General features: G+C 44.9%; 1 protein-coding gene across 1 annotated transcript in view; it reads right to left on the bottom strand.

Moving 5' to 3' along the window:
* LOC144670044 (E3 ubiquitin-protein ligase DZIP3-like) overlaps nucleotides 1-17,682 on the bottom strand; it is an 83,931-nt gene that overhangs the window by 50,240 nt on the left and 16,009 nt on the right. The window contains exons 4-10 of the mRNA XM_078532403.1: nucleotides 16,941-17,028; nucleotides 15,385-15,435; nucleotides 11,491-11,620; nucleotides 9,383-9,465; nucleotides 3,478-3,572; nucleotides 1,949-2,011; nucleotides 235-289 (exon numbers count right to left, since the gene is read on the bottom strand). Coding sequence (XP_078388529.1) covers nucleotides 235-289; nucleotides 1,949-2,011; nucleotides 3,478-3,572; nucleotides 9,383-9,465; nucleotides 11,491-11,620; nucleotides 15,385-15,435; nucleotides 16,941-17,028 — 565 coding nt within the window. The remainder of the gene's footprint in view (nucleotides 1-234; nucleotides 290-1,948; nucleotides 2,012-3,477; nucleotides 3,573-9,382; nucleotides 9,466-11,490; nucleotides 11,621-15,384; nucleotides 15,436-16,940; nucleotides 17,029-17,682) is intronic.

The raw sequence follows: 17,682 nt of genomic DNA, 5'->3' as shown, positions 1-17,682 counted from the left end.
TGATTTGTTTTTTTTCTTGTCGTTAACATGTTATTTGTTTTAATCAATGCAAAGCAGTGGGGTTCCACGATCCCCTTTTACTCTTCCTCACAACTGTGTCTGGTTCGTTGGGACAGAGTCAAAGCCCAGCTGGGTTAAGGAACACGGGGATAAACAGGTTGGCCAAGCATTTCACCTGTTTAAAAGGTAGAGACCTTTGGCGGACAAGCAGTCGACTAAAAGGAGATCGCCTACCTTAAAATAATTTGGTTTCAGTACCGTTGCTCTAACGCTGTCCAGTACTGCCATTCTGAAAGGAGAAAAGAAATTATCTTTATCCAGACAAACCGAATGTTTCACTTCAAAAAGCTAACGCCAGGAGAGATTCACACAAACGCTCCGATGAAACTGAACCTGCTCCTAGCACCACACACACACCTTCTGAAAGGATAAAACGTAAAACATGATCGTTTTTTAATTTCTCCAACTGTTTCAAAGATAGACTTGTGTTTATATAGTGCCTGTCATGATCCAAAACATCACAGAGCACTTTACAGCCAATGAAATACTTTTTTTTTAAATTGTAGTCATTGTCAGAACATAGAAAATGTGGCACTTGATTTGTGCACAGCAAACTCCCACAGACAACAATCAGACAGTGACCAAATAATTGGGGAGGCAGTGGAATTGTGGTATTTCACTGACTAGTGTTCCAGGGACCTAGGTTCGAATCCCACCTTGCCAGATAATCAATATTTAATAAAAATCCGGAATTAAAAAAAAAGTCTGATGATGATCGTGAAACCATTGCTGTAAAAACCCCATCTGGTTCACTAATGCCCTTTAGGGAAGGAAATCTGCCGTCCTTACCTGGTCTGGCTACATGTGACTCCAGACCCACAGCAATGTTGTTGACTCTTAAATGCCCCCTGAACAAGGGTAATTAGGGTTGGGCAATAAATGCCCAGCCAGCATTCCATGAACGATCAAAAAAAAATAAAATCGGTCTTTACTGATGTTGGTTAAGGTATCAACCAGGACACCGGGCAGAATGATCCTGCTGTTCTTCAAAATAGTGCCATGAGATCGTTTACATCTATCTGAGAGGGCAGACTGTGCCTTGGTTTAATGCCTTATCCAAAAGGCAGCACCTCCAAAAGTGCAGCACTCCCTCAGTACTGCACTGGGAGGGTCAGCTTGGAATACGCGCAAGTCTCCAGAGTTGGGCTTTAACCCGACTACGCTCAGTGTAACTGGTCGATTCCAGCCATTTGATGAGTCCGAGCACCTGAGAATGACGCAGGATGGTATGGGGGCAGCTCTTTTTCATGATTTCTCTAGTGGTGTCAGCAGAAAGTCAAAGTAAATTCAGTGGATTTTTAAAGACCGTGGGGTGGATTTAGACAAGTAGCTCTCACAATGCCAACTATTTTATTTCAGCTTCACCATCAACGGTACAAGATCCACGCACTGCAAATGTGCAGTACTCAATTCCAGTGGAAAAGCACAAAGCCACTGGCCCCAGCACCTCCCTTCCCTTCCCCACAGTACTGACTGGAAATAAAGGCCAGGTGCATGACTGATTTATTTTTTTTGTCTGACTCGTTTTTATTCTTTTTAACATCGACGCAAAGCCTGTCAAGTGTTGGAAAAATGGAGCACCTTGCCTGCAGCCAGAACCCCACAGCTCTCTCTACTCTTCCTTCAGGTGATAGTCCCTTGCGTGATGTTCATACGCGCCATGGTGAGCAAAGAATTCAAGCAATTTCTACACGTTCCCCAAATCAATGCCCCACTTAAACTCCCTTAGAGTCAACACATCACCCAAAATATTGCATTTCCAAAGACAAACCCTCTTCTGCCATCATAGGATATGATGCTGTAAAGTTTGTACAAATGTATCGTAATGGTCTGAAGCATAAAAATATCACACCTGTTGCAAGGAAAAGTGTCCATGATCAGAACTCACCTGTGATCATTCAACTGCAGGTAACAATAGGCTCTCCGACAATACAAGTGATGATTATAAGGGCTGGAAAAGGAGGGAAATGTAGTATTCCAGTTACTGATAATACATTAACAGTGCAACATCCATTATTTACCAGAACAGAAATACCTCCACCAGTGCCCACACTTCCAAGTAAAGAATGGAATCAGCAGATAATCAAGTCCTTGCATTATGATTTTACACGTACAGTACAGCAGTCCCCAGCTCAATCTCCACCCCTCCCACACACCATAGCTCAATCCGCAGCCTGGGGCAGTCTGCAGGGAGCTGAGCCCCTGTCAGGAAAGGGTCCAGGCTCTGGGCCCAGGTGAAGCCTCAGACTGTAAGTTGGCCGGAGAGAGAGAGAGAGAGCGACAGCAAGAGAAGAACAGAGAGAGAGAGAGAGAGGGAATGGAGAGAGAGACAATGTGGGAAAGGAGAGAGAGTGCTAATGGAGAGAGAGAGTGGGAAAGGAGAGAAAGAATGGGAAAGGAGAGAGTGAGAAAAGAGACAGTGAGAGTAGGATTGGAGGGATAGAGAATGGGATTGGAGAGCTAGAGAGAGAGAGACATAAAGAGACAGAGAGAGAGAGAGACAGAGAGAGAGAAAGAGACAAAGAAAGAGAGACAAAATGTGAAAGGACATCAAGCAAAAAGTTGAGCTGAGTTCTAGAAGTTCCATTGGTGAGTCGCAGAAGCCATGCTACTCGGGTCTTGTTTGGGTGATTTAGCGTTATCTAATTTGAATTTTATATAGCATTTATTTTAGATTAAGTGATTTATTCTATTTTGCTATTTAGTTATTCCAGCTAGAAATGCACAGTGCTGCATGTGTACGGTACAGTATTTCAACTTGTACATTGGTTTTTCCAGCAAGAAATGTCCCAAGGAACCTAACTCCAGCTTTAACATTGATTCCTATGAAAACCCACGATTCACTCAAAGTCGTGATTTTCAGGAATGGAACCACAACTTTAAGTGAGGACTTAATGTAATTAATCTTTCCTAATACGTATCTTGCACCTCCATTGTCTGTAGCTTTGCCCTGCCCTCCACAAAAATCACCACCTTCACATCATTGGTACCAAGTGAATGGTGAGCAATTTGGCAAACATTCTGGCTGGATGCTGCAGTGTAAGGCAGAATAGCTCAACTTGGGACATAGCAATGTCCCTGGTGACTGCCAGGTCAACTGATTACATGCCTGGCTGCTGCAAATGGCTTTACTGATCCAAATTAGAAGCAGAAAACAACAACAAAAAAAAAATCAGCCAGTGTTTACATAACGCGTGACCTTTTAAATTTTAAAGTACATGATCATAGACAGAGGGTCAACTGCAGAGCACTGCACAATTGAAGAGTCTCTGGTGGTATGTACTGTCTACAGCCAGAAATGGAGAAGTACCATTTGGGTGATTACCAGAAGACATCCCAGTGCCTTCAGGAAAGGAAAAGGGGAACCTGGGGTGACTTTGCTTCAAATACTTTGACACTGACAGTGGTGAACTGTACCTGATTTCGATGGCCTTGCTGTATGTGGCAATGGCAGCTCTGAATTCGCTTATATTCACTTCATCTTCACTTTTTCTCTGAAGATTCTCAATCTTCTAATAACAAAACTTGCAGGTTAATGTCATGATAAAGCCTTCAAGTCTCAACTGTTGCACACCACTTTACACAGCTTTTGTGCCTTTTAACTATACCTGGAAGGTCCGTGATGGCTCATGGGATAAAAGAGCTAAGCATGGGATGGAGTCAAACAGACCAGAGAGGCTCAACGTGCTGGTAAATGAACTCAACCAAAATGGCAGTAAAAACACTGCAAATGATTGACGCGGCGCAGACCAATTGATCAATTGATAGAGGTGGGGTGGGGGGCTGGGGGGAATGTGTTGGTGGTCAGCAGGGTCAGAGAAGGGAAAGAGGGAAAGGAAGGGGAAGAAATTAACCACTGTTCCTGATCTGGAAGTGCACGTGTGTTAAAACCAGATAAGGAAAAGATTGGACAAGTGAGAAGACCACTGCCATTCACGCGCCAGGCACACATGGAAGATAATCTTGTACAGAACTGTTGCCGCCTTCATAGGAGGAACAAGAAGAGAAAATCGGAGGTGCTGGGGTTGTGGGGCAGGGTGGGGCAGTGGTGAATATACACAGGGCTGGGTTTTACATCCACAAATCGGGTGGGCCACCACCACCAATCTGCACAAACGTAAAATACGGTGCGAGGACGCTGGGTCGGCAATACAACGTCATCGTGCCAAGGTGGGCGGGAACTGCAATCAGAAGCCCGCCCGCCTTTTTTAAATAACCAGTTAACCAGCTACGGGCTCGTTAAAGAGCCAAGTGAACATAATTTTTCATTGCCTGCTGCAATGGGTGTTGGACAGGAAAAGGTTTGAGAGTGCTCTACAACAGGTAGGAGTAAGTGACACAAGCGCAGAAGAAAAGGCTCATCACCGGGACCGTGCCTGTGTGTATTCTGCTGCTGAAGGTGGCAGCATTTGTGTGGTTTTTGACTTCATTTATTAGCTTTTTTTGAGGCTGCTGTAAGAAATAAAAAGAGATTGAGAGAGCTGGGGGCCTTTAAATTTGTAGCTGTGACTGACTTCCTATTCATGGCATAACAGCTCTGCCGCAAGACCTAGACTCCTGATTGGGCACAGAGACCCTCGTCGCAGCACTGACTGCCTGCATTCCCGCTGGCCATCCAATGCTTGAATCGCCGAGCTGAGACAGCAGGGACGAGAGCGCGCGGACCACTCACTTTTCGTTCCACCTCCCTCACCCCACCGAAAAAAGTGAATTCCATCCCCTAAAAGATGCGGATACAGATTATCAGTTAACAGCTCTTGCAGCAAAGGCTATCCTGTTCAGAACAGGTCAAAGACGATATGAGGAAACTTATTTTTAAAACATAGCGAGTAACGACAGTCTGAAATGTGCTGCATGAAAGGATGGTGGAAGAAGATTCAATCGTAGCATTCAAAAAGGAATTGGGTAAATAGAGGAATTGGACCATCTCCAACGAGAGAGAATCCAAACATCGCCCCCCCTTGATGTTCAATGGCATTACCATCACTGAATCGCCCACTATTAACATCCTGGGGGTTACCATTGATCAGAAACTGAACTGGACTAGCCACATAAATACTGTGGCTACAAGAGCAGGTCAGAGGCTAGGAATCCTGCGACGAGTAACTCGCCTCCCAAGGCACAAGTCAGGAGTGTGATGGAATACTCCCCACTTGCCTGGATGAGTGCAGCTCCCACAACACTCAAGAAGCTGGACACCATCCAGGACAAAGCTTGATTGGCACCACATCCACAAACATTCACTCCCTCCACCACCAACGCACAGTAGCAGCAGTGTGTACCATCTACAAGATGCACTGCAGGAATTCACAAGGCTCCTTAGACAGCACCTTCCAAACCCACGACCACTACCACCTAAAAGGACAAGGGTAGCAGACACCTGGAGGTTCCCCTCCAAGTAACTCACCATCCTGACTTGGAAATATATCGTCGTTCCTTCACTGTCGCTGGGTCAAAATCCTGGAACTCCCTTCCTAACAGCACCGTGGGTGTACCTACATCACAGGGACTGCGGCGGTTCAAGTAGGTAACTCACCACCACCTTCTCAAGGGCAACTAGGGATAGACAATAAATGCTGGCCCAGCCAGCAAAACCCACATCCCGTGAATGAATTAAAAAAGAATCTGAAGGGGGAAAAGCTTACAGGGGTACAGGGAAAGAGGAGGGGAGCGGGATTAAACGGATGGCTCCAAAGAGGGTTAAAAAAATTCACATGCAGAATGGACCAAATGGTATCGTTTTGTGCTGTATTATTCTAGGTAAACAAAAGGATAAGGACGCAGACAAACATCAGGAAGCTATTCAGCAGAGTCCCATTAACACTGACTCACTAACTGCACTATTCAAATAAGCTGTCGAAAGCACACTCAAAGGGGAGGCAGGGTTCTGAAGCACTCTTGGATCACTAAGAGTTCACTCGATGCTTCTCCAACACCCTGTTACTCAGCTTTTCACATGTAGGATTAAGGTCACAAGTCATGCCTGAAGCTGAAATAGGGAAAGAAAATATGATTTTTGTTTTAAAGTTGAGCTCCTGGCAATGGATGGTTGTTGCCCTGCCAACAGGCAACCTCACCCAAGTCTGAGGAGCTCTACACAAGAGGCAAATGCATGACTGAAGAGGAAGTTTTAAACATAGGAGGGATTGACACAGCACTCTAATTAACTCGATGAAAGATGTTCTTCGGTCTGCCCGAAACTTGCTGGTCTTCCAATGCAAAGAGATGTCCCCGACCGAGTGTTGCAAACTGGCACGTTCTAAGGTCCAGGACTATGTGCTGAGGGATGCACCAAAAATTGGGGCAGCTACCAGAGAGGCGCAATGGGGAAAGGTCGCTATCCAAGACCTTTCAGCTATTGTGCACCGAGGAGCTGGGAACTCTATAGACCCCTTGGGCAGTATGACTCACATTGAATATATGTAGTGAATACTACTTGTATCACAATTGTATTGAAGCGTCTCAGGGTGCAACATGATCTATGTAGATAACTTAAATACCACTGCACTGTCTGACTGTAACAACCATGTTGAAATGTCTGTAATGTTCATTGATTGTATTGAAGCACCCCATGGTCTATGTGGAAAACTTGAATATGTGACGGCCATTTTGAAATGTTTTGTAATGTTCTTTCAGATATTTTATAGATAAAGTGTATTTTTCCAAAAAAAAACTTGGTTGGGGGCAAAAGACTGCTATGAAAATGTTGGATGACGGGTGGGATGAAGAACGGGATTGTAGGGTCTTTCTGAATTCTGACGACCTATGCAAGATGTGCATCTGTACATGTAAGGTCATGTATTTTGGAAGAAGAGATGAGCAGAGGCAATTTGTACTTAATGGTACAATTTCAAAGAATGATCGGAGACAGAGGGACCTGGGGAGTTCATGTGCCTAGATCTTTGAAGGTTTTAGGGCATATTGAGAGAGTAGTTAGCAAAGCATATGGGATCTTGGGTTTCACAGACAGAGTTAATGAGTCCAAAAGCAGGGAAGTTATGCTGAAACTGTATAAAGTTCTGGTTAGGTTACAACTAGAATATTGCATCCAGTTCTGGTCACTATAATTTAGGAAGGATGTGAAGATCCTTGACAGGAAGCAGAACAGAGGGTTCCTGAGATGAGAGAATTTAGCTACGTTTATGTTGGAGAAGCAGGAGTTGTTCTCCGTGGAGCAAATTAGATTGAGGGGAGATCTGACAGAGTTCTACAAGATCATGACAGGTTTAGATAAAGTGGTCAAAGAAAAGCTGTTCCACCAAAGCTGATGGTACAAGGACTAGCAGACACAGGTCAAAGGTTTGGGAAAGAGATGTAGCGGGGGCATGTGAGAAAGAACTTTTTTTTATTTTACACAGCAATTGGAACTCTGCCTATGAGGGCTGTGCAAGTGGAGACAATCAACGATTTCAAAAGGAAACTGGATAGGCACTTGGGGGGGAAATAAACTCACGGGACTACAGGGATAGAGCTGGGGAGGCGATGGCATAGTGGTATTGTCATTGGACTAGTAATCCAGAGACCTAGGATAATGGGGAGCCAGGTTCGAATCCTGCCACAGCAGATGGTGGAATTTGAATTCAATAGAAATAGAAATGATGGCCATCTTCCACCAGCAAGACAGACCCAACAGAAATGGCTGAAGGCACTGGATAATATTCTGGTAATAGTACTGAAGACTTGTGCTCCAGGACTTGCCATGCCCCTAGCCAAGCTGTTCTAGTACAGTTACAACACTGGCATCTACCCGGCTACGTGGAAAATTGCCCAGGTATGTCCTATACGCAAAAAGCAGGACAAATCCAACCTGGTCAATTACCGCCCCATCAGTCTACTCCCGGTTATCAGTGTAAGGTCATCAACAGTGGTATCAAGTGGCGCTTGCTTAGCAATAACCTGCTCATTGATGCCCAGTGCTGCCAGGGCCACTCACGCTCCTGACCTCACTGCAGCCTTGGTTCAAACAAACATGGACAAAAGAGCTGAACTCCAGAGGTGAGGTGAGAATGACTGCCCTTGACATCAAGGCAGAATTTGACTGAGTGTGGCATCAAGAAACCCTAGAAAAACTGGAGTCAATGGGAATCGGGGGAAAACTCTCTGCTGGTTGGAGTCATACCTAGCACAAAGAAAGATGATTGTGATTGTTAGAGGTCAGTCATCTCAGCTCCAGGACATCACTGCAGGGTAGTGTCCTAGGCCCAACCATTTTCAGCTCCTTAATCAATGACCTTCCTTCCATCATAAAGTCAGAAGTGGGGGTGTTCACTGATGATTGTGCAATGTTCAGTACGATTTTGGACTCTGCAGGTACTGAAGCAGTCCATGTCCAAATGCAGCAAGACCTGGACAATATCCAGGCTTGGGCTGACAAGTGGCAAGTACATTCATGCCACACAAGTGCCAGGCAATGACCATGCCAAGCAAGAGAGAATCTAACCATCATCCCTTGATGTTCAATAGTATTACCATTATTGAATCCTCCACTATCAACATCCTGGGGGTTACCAATAACCAGAAACTGAACTGGACTAGCCATATAAATAGTGGCTACAAGAGCAGGTCAGAGGGTAGGAATCCTGTGATGAGTAACCCACCTCCTGACTCCCCAAAGCCTGTTCACCATCCACAGGGCACAAGTCCGGAGTGTGATGGAATACTCCCCACTTGCCTGGATGAGTGCAGCTCCCACAACACTCAAGAAGCTTGACACCATCCAGGACAACGCAGCCCACTTGACTAGATCCACAAACATTCACTCCCTCCACCACTGACACACAGTGGCAGCAGTGTGTACAACTACAAGATGCACTGCAGGAATTCACCAAGGCTCCTTAGACAGCACCTTCCAAACCCATGACCACTACCACCTAGAAGGACAAGGGCAGCAGATAGATGGGAACACCACCACCTCCCCTCCAGTCACTCATCATCCTGACTTGGAAATATATCGCCGTTCCTTCACTGTCGCTGGGTCAAAATCCTGGAACTCCCTTCCTAACAGCACTGTGGGTGTACCTACACCACAGGGACTGCAGCGGTTCAAGAAGGCAGCTCACCACCACCTTCCCAAGGGCAACTAGGGATGGGCAATAAATGCTGGCCCAGCCAGCGAAGCCCACATCCCGTGAATGAATTTAAAAAAGGGGGGACAGGTTGGATCGTTCTACAGAGACCTGCATGAACTCAACGGGCCAAATGGCCTCCTTCTGTGTCATAATGACTCTATGAATCTGCAATAAGACATCTATTCCATAACAAGTTGAGCATGAGAAAGCACAGACATGTTTGTACAACTTAATGCAAACAAAAAGATACTTACTTGGTTATTTGATTCACAATTTCTTTCAAAGTCAGTGAGCACAGAATCTCCCTCAGCAGCAAATTTCTTTATATAATCTGCAACTGAACAGAGGACACAGCAAGACATTACTTTCAGCAACAAAACACAATGGCTGCGAATGGACATTATGTACTTGGAAGAGATCAGCAAATTCCCTGAATACTGATCTGCCAATTGTGGCCATTTCTACTTTGGTTGTTAAAAAGTCTAAATTGCTGCCCTGTTGCTCAGTTGCTAAATGTGCTTATCAGCCATTTGTGTAAGATACTGGAACCACACACACTGGGGAGTATCCCAGTTCAATCTCCGGTTCATTGAGCTGCCTGTTCTCAGTCAGAACAGATGCATAGATGGTATAAAAATGAGCACTGCACCTTTTCCTCTGGTCTCCCGTTCTTATCGATCTCCAGTGACTACCCTTCTCAAAAGTGTACATGTGGAGGCAGGACTGTGCTTTGCTCTGATTAGATATAGGAGCAGGAGTAGGCCATTTGGCCCCTCGAACCTGATCCCTCATTCAATAAGACATGGCTGATCTTCTATCTCAATGTCACTTTCCTGCCCTGCCCCTATATTCCTTGATGTACTGAGGGACCCCTATCCTGAATATACTGAAAAGACTGAGCAGCCAAAGCTTTCTGGGGAAGATAAATAAGAACATAAGTTTTGAAGATCTTGTTAACACTCACTGTCTAGGCTTACACATGAAGAATTGGCATTTTGACAACACACCCACGGCTCTGTACCCCAGGATCAGTCACTGGCCACAATAAAATGGGAAGAAATAAAACATGAGCAATTCCAACAATAAGAACCAGAATTTGCTTTACTTAATCAAAGCTTCCCATTTGCTGGTGGATGCCTGTGTGGAAACACTGCAAGTTTGGTGAATGTTGCAAAGGAAACAAAGGTGCATGTGATGGCAGGGACAGGCACATTTGTTAGCGTGCATTATTGCTTTAACATTGATTGGCCTGTTTTTTCCCTCCCAGGTATTCAGCCTTCAGTCAGGAAGACAGGATGTCCTGGACTAGACTCAACAGAACAGAGGCCTCTTCTCAGCTGTCCTCGATGGGAGGTTTCCACCGCCCCTCCCCACCCAACACTCAGCTCCCCTCAGTACCCCCAACATCTTGCTTCCTTCATTGGCAGCTCACACTGGCTCCATTGCTTTTTTTCTTGCCTTGGGAGATTTTCCATGTTTCATTCAGGCCTTGTCTTCATCTTACACTTCAAAAACGATATGATTTGATAAGCAAAAAATCTGCCATCTTGCTGGTCACGTGATACAATGAGAATGGAGTTATTGGCTAATCACAGTGATCAATCTCTATCAATCAGTCTACAATAGAGCCAGACAAAATAAAAGGAGCAAACGCATCTGTTGCTCCCAAGCGCAGTAAACTTCCATTAAGTCAGGTCTCAAATTATTATCCCAAAGTATTGTTCAGCCGCTCCCCAAAAAAAGATATTCGGATATAAACTTAACCCACAATAAGATACAATCATTTTTTTTTAATGTTCATTCACAGGATGTGGGCATCACTGGCTAGGTCAGTATTTATTGCGCATCCCTAATTGCCCTCGAGAAGGTGCTGGTGAGCTGCCTTCTTGAACCGCTGTAGAGCATGTGGTGTAGGTACGCCCACAGCGCTGTTAGGGAGGGTGTTCTAGGGCTTTGACCCAGCGACAGTGAAGGAACGGCGATATAGTTCCAAGTCAGGATGCTGAGTGGCTTGGAGGGGAACTTGCAGGAGGTGGTGTTTCCAATCATCTGCTGCCCTTGTCCTCAATGGTAGAGGTTGCGAGTTTGGAAGGTGCTATCTGAGGAGCCTCGGTGAGTTCCTGCAGTGCATCTTGTAGATGGCACACACTGCTGTTGTTATGCATAAAGGTGGAGGAAGTGAATGTTGAAGGTGCCCATCGAGTGGACTGCTTTATCCTGGATGGTGTCAAGCTTCTTGAATGTTGTGGCGAGCTCCACTCAATTGACGTGAGTTGGCGTAAACAACACAAAAGGACCTATAAAAGCTACATTTTTTTTGAAGTACGTCATAAGTTGCAGCCTGATTGAGAAGGAAACTTACAATGTGCCAGCAGTATCGTCAGGGCCGTGTTCTTCTGGAGATCTGTCCAGTGAGGGGCTATGCTGTCAATAGGAATTTGGTTTATTAAAGGTTTTGCAGAGCAGATGACCTCCTTCAGTTCAGAGTCGCCCTAGAGGGAAGACAAAAGAAAGAAATGGGAGATTCCCCTTTGTTAGGAATAAGCTTTTGCTTCCCTCAGAGGCTCATTTTTAAAAAATACTTTCATTGGATGTGGTCATTGCTGGCAAGGTCAGCATTTGATGCTCGTCCCTAACTGCCCTTGAGAGTCAACCACATTGCTGTAAGTCTGGAGTCACACGTAGGCCAGGCAGATTTCCTTCCCCAAAGGACATTAGAGAGCCAAATGGGTTTTAACAATAATCAATGATAGTTGCATGGTTACCATTACCAAGACTAGTTTTCATTTCCAGATTATTTTTTTTTGCTCACGTTGCCATGGCAACGATGATGGCAGAAAGGTTGAAAGAAAAAAAACAGCCTTGGTTATTACTCTTTTTATTGCTTTCCACCTGGGAGAGAGTCTGTGCCAGAGCCATGGATGAACAGCCTGGCTAGTTTGTGATGGTCCTATAGTCAAATAGTCTGCCACCTGTAGATTTTAGGCTTATACTAACATAACATGACTAACATTCCTTGACATAATAGCTAATATGTACTGTGGGAATATGGAGATCACCCGAGTTAGAAAGACAAGCAGTCCACTAAAGACAGGTTGTCAAGGCAACACTGGTAAAACATTCCTGTTGTCAGGTAACTGAAATCTTTATTGAGATGAGGAGGAAGAACAGGGCTTTGTCTGTTAGTAAGCACAATATAAAATTAAGACAGCATGAGTAATAGAATAGATTAGATTTTGACGTGTGATGTTTATACTATAATTGTAATGCTACAATAAATAGCATAATTAACAGTAGGCCAGATAGTTTAGGGATAATGAGAAAATTACTGAAGGAAAGCAACCCAGTGTTGCTAGGCACCAGGGAATGTGTCCTTGTAAATCACAGGGTAGAAAAATTACTGATCCTTGCGCTATGTTCCCGCCTCAACCAAACATGAAGTCAGGTGACATGGAGAGCATCCTCTCGCAAGAAACGGTTCCATCCAGCAGGCTGGCTGATATTGACGCACGGGGGCTTGACATCAACTTAAGGAGATGGCAAGAGGACAGGAAATCTGGGAAATTCGGATTTCCTAATAAAGCATTGGTCAGGTCTCAGCTGGAGAATTTTGTCCAGTTCAGGTACGTCACTTTAATTTGGGTTGCCAACCCTCCAGGATTGGCCTGGGGCTTCCAGGAGTTGGATATCAATCTCCAGGACACTGCTGTGTGCAGCCCTGGAGTAAAATCATCGGGATATTAAAAATTATTGACTTTTTTTTTGTCATTTTCTTTGGAAATTTCTCTTTAATAGATATAAAAAATATTCAGAATGGGGGCGGTTGGGGAGGGGGAAGGCTATTTGACTGACAAGTCAAGAATCATCCAATTGGGTAATGAATCTTTTTGCTTTCCAATTGGCGTAGGAAGGCAGTGCGTCACAAGGATGGATGTGTTGGCCGACTAATGGCTGGAGCGTGGGAGCAAGTCATGTGATGAAACCTCCAGGGCTACATTTAATTACAGTTGGCAACCCTAGCCTTAAGAAGGGTCAAGGCCTTGGGGAGGGTGTTATGGAGAGAATGTTAACAGAGGTGAAGGACTTCAGTTACATGGAAAGAGTAGAGAAGCCAGAATTATTCTCCTTAGAGCAGGGAAGTTTGAAAGGGAGATTTATAGACGTCTTTGAAATTTTTAAAGGGTTTTAATGAGCTGATGGGGAGAAACTGCTGCGACTGGCAGGAGGGTTATCACACAGAGGATAAATCTAAGATAATTGCCAGAAAACCAGAGTGAATTTAATATAAGAACAGTAAGTGCTGGAAATACTCAGCAGGTCAGCTCCTTTCCTTTTTGTAGAAACAGAAACAAAGTGAACATTTCCAGTTGATGTCCTTTCATCAGAACTGAGAGAAGTTAGAAATGTAATAGGATTTGATCAAGGGGCGGGTGGGACAAGGTCATAAGGAAGGTCTATGATGGAGTGAAAGACAGCAGAGACTGAATAACAGGAGAGTTAGTCTTGCATGGCCGAGGGGAATGGAGAAGGGGCAGGTAAAGAAACGGAGAAACAGGAGATGTGCCGGGAGTAGGCGCGCTGAAAGTAAAACTAAGAGAAAAGCCGAAAGATGCCAAGTAAGGAAACAAAATGGGGATAAAAGATTACGGTCTGAAATTGCTGAATTCAACATTGATTCTGGAAGGCCATTAAAGCTTTATGGGCAGACGCTGGTGTAGTGGTAATGTCACCGAACTGGTATTCCAGGCTAATACTCTGGGGACAAAAACAGAAAGTGCTGGAAAAACTCAGCAGGTCTGACAGCATCTGTGGAGAGAGAAAAACAGAGTTAATGTTTCGAGTCCATATGACTCTTTCGTCAGGGTTCAAATTGGGCTCTCTGCCTCCAATCATTAGTCCAGGCTTCTGGATTACTAGTCCAGTAACATAACCACTATGCTCCTCCTCCTCCTTCAGGCACCATGCTTTAGGAGGGCATTGGCGACCATTGACTTCTGAGGAAGAGTCATACGGACCCGAAACATTAACTTTGTTTCCATCTCCGCAGATGCTGTCATACCTGCTGAGTTTTTCCAGCATTTTCTGTTTTTGTTTCGGATCTCCGGCATCCGCAGCATTTTGCTTTTATAATACTCTGGGGACATATTTTCAAATCCCACTGTGCAGCTGGTGGAATTTGGAATTTAAATTAAATTATTAAGTCTGGAATTAGAAGCTGCTCTCAGTAACAGTGACCATGAAACCATTGCGGATTGTGGTTAAAAACCCATCTGGTTCACTAATGTCCTTTAGGGAAGGAAATCTGCCGTCCTTACCTGGTTCTGGCCTACACGTGACTCCAACCACAGCAACGTGGTTGACTCTTAACTGCCCTCTGAAATGGCCTGGCAAGTCACTCAGTTAAAGGGCAATTCGAGATGAACAACAGATGTTGGCCTTGCCAGCAATGCTCACCTCCCATGAAAGAATAAGGGGGAAAAAAAAGTGCCCAATCTAAAGATGAGATGCTGTTCCTCAAGCTTATGTTGAGCTTCACTGGAACAGTGCAGCAGGCCAAGGAGAGAGAGGTCAGCATCAGAGTAAGGTGGAGAGTTAAAATCACAGGCCTTGATGGGGTCGGACTAAACAGAGGTGTTTGCAAAACAGTCACGCAATCTGCATTTGGTAACCCCATCGTAATCCCATGTTTATTTCCTTCCAGGTGAAGCAGCGATTTATTTGTACTTCCTTCAATTTGGTATACCGCATTTGCTGCACACAATGCAGTCTCCTCTGCACTGGGGGAGAATAAACAGATTCTGCCTGACCAGCTGCATGTTTCCAGCATTTTCCGTCTTTAATTTTGACACAGATTTAAGGTTTTGGGTAAGAGAAGCAGGGGAGATCAGAAGGATTTTTTTTATGCAGCGAATGGTGATGAGCTGGAACTCACCGCCTACAAAGATGGTGGAAGCGGAGACGATGAATGATTTCCAAAGGAAACTGGATGGGCACTTGAAGGAAATAAATTTACAGGGCTACACCAGGGGAGTGGGACTGACTGGATTGCTCTACAGAGAGCTGGCATGGACTCGATAGGCCAAATGGCCACCTTCTATGCTGTAATGACTCAATGACATTAGAGGTTCACAAATGAATTATGACCTATATCCTGAATTACTGCAGATGCCCACAGTCAGGCACATCCCACACACCTTGTGCAGCTCCAGCGAGCTGAATAGAAAGCTTTCAATCAGCTCCTTTCCTGATTACTCACCTTCACTTGTTCAAAGTTCTTCAGGAGGGCAGCAACAAACCCGCCTTGATTCTGAAATTGAAATGAGAAAGAAAATAAGACAAACAACTCCCGACTATGGAGACGCTGCATACATATGACATAAAGCTTTAATTATGGAATATTCCATGTTTCCTTTTATTGCCCCCAATCCTCCTCCCACCAAACTAATTTTCCCCTCCCAGAGCCCATTAATTAGGGGAATAATTTTGTATTACTTCAAGACATCCATCATTTTATAGTCAATAAATTTAACAATAGCTTATCACTGTCAAGCGTAATCCTGTGTTTGTACTAACTCCTGCAGTTGAATAGCTTCTCTCTCAGGAGTCAGAACATTTGCTCACGATTGTTCAGTGCCATTTGCAACTCCTCAGATACTGAAGCAGTCCTTGTTCATATGCAGCAAGACCTGGACAACATTCAGGCTTAGGCTGATAAGTGGCAAGTAACATTCACGCCACACAAGTGCCAAGCAATGAACATCTCCTTCAAGAGAGAATCTAACCATCCCTCCATAACATTGACTGGCATTACCATCACTAAATCCCCTACCATCAGCAATGGTAACTGGGGTTACCATTGACCAGAAGCTGATCTAGACCGGCTGTGTAAATACTGTGGCTGATCAGATCAGGGGCTGGGAACTCTGCGGCGAGTAACTCACCTGTTGACTCCCCAAAGCCTGTCCGCCATCTACAAGGCACAAGTCAGGACTGTAATGGAATACTCTCCACTTGCCTGGATGAGTGCAGCTCCAACAAAGCTCAAGAAGCTCGACAAAGCAGCCTGCTTGATCAGCACCCTATCCACAACTTTTAACATTCACTCCCTCTACCACCGATGCACACTGGCAACAGTGTGTGCCATCTACAAGATGCACTGCAGCAACTTGCCAAAGCTCCTTCAATAGCACCTTCCAAACCCACGACCTCTAGCGCCTAGAAGAAAAAGGGCAGCAGATGCATGGAAACACCACCACCTGCAAGCTCCCCTCTAAGCCACACACCATCCTGACTTGGAAATATATCGCCGTCCCTTCACGGTTGCTGGATCAAAATCCTGGAACTCCCTCCCTAACAGCACTGTGGGTGTACCTACACCACATGGACTGCAGCGGTTCAATAAGGCGGCTCACCACCACCTTCTCAAGGGGCAATTAGGGATGGGTAAGAAATGCGAGGGCGCTCACATCCCATGAAAGAATTTTTTTTAAAAAGCTCACCAGCATTCACTGTCCAAGATACTGGACTCCACCAGTGACTATGGAGGTATATTACTCAAGCCAAGGCTTTCAGGGGGAAGGGGAGAAATTAATTTGTCAATAAACAACAACGCATGCATAAGGTGCCTCCTCTCTCATCCTAGGGACTCGTTGTGTCATTTTGCAATTCAACAGCGCCCATTTCCTGCAAGAACACTGATAGGAGATCATCATTCAGCTCCAGACTGGCATTCCGGGAAGTGGTTACTTGTACGTAGCCATCAGTGTAACTGCCACCACAATGAGATTTCCAAAATAAGAAGCTCCAACTTACACATTTCTTTTGCATCTCTCCATAAAGCATCCACATGATTTCCATGGTCTGGATCACAGTTATATCCACGGCCTCATCTTTGCAGTTCCTGCAGAATCAGGAGGAAAAAAAGCTTGATCCAAGTCATGACCCAACATCAATCTGCCATTGCTAAATTAATTGCTCCCCTAAGTCACTCTCATGTTTTTCACATTTGGCCCAACAGTCCCATTTTAACCACGGACATCAGCATGGTGACCATTCTCATTTGCACGGTGACCATTGATGCCTCTCCAGCCTGTTGTCAATCACTGCATGGATTTCCAGGACTCCCTTAACATACTGCAATCTACATTCCAAGCTGCCACAGGGTGATAGAGCACAGAATCCAGGAAACTGCCTTTTAAGCACTTCAGGCTTCTCCCCTCTCCTCTTTTCCTGAATCCACTGAACTCCTCCACCAGCTCCCAGGGCAGCAGTTGCCTGCTCAAACCTCAGCCACACGGCACCATTCAGTAAGCACTGAAAGGTCAGTGTGTCCTCATCTAACATCAATGCAGACGCACTTCCAGTAATGGATGCTGCACAGTGACCTGAAGGTAGTGCAAAGAAGAATCATAAGCTCATGTCAAAAGTTTGAGTTATGAGGAAAGACAGGAGAAACTAAGGTTTTTCAGCCTAAAGGAGAGATCTGAGATCTTACGACAGATATTTCAAACAGTTAAAGAAATGGAAGAAGTAAATTTGAATTGTTCTTTCAAAT

Source organism: Cetorhinus maximus, chromosome 2 (genome assembly GCF_964194155.1).
Source record: "Cetorhinus maximus chromosome 2, sCetMax3.hap1.1, whole genome shotgun sequence".
Classification (NCBI taxonomy): domain Eukaryota; kingdom Metazoa; phylum Chordata; class Chondrichthyes; order Lamniformes; family Cetorhinidae; genus Cetorhinus; species Cetorhinus maximus.
The sequence above is the reverse complement of the archived record's forward strand: the minus strand, read 5'-3'. Positions and strand labels throughout refer to the sequence as shown.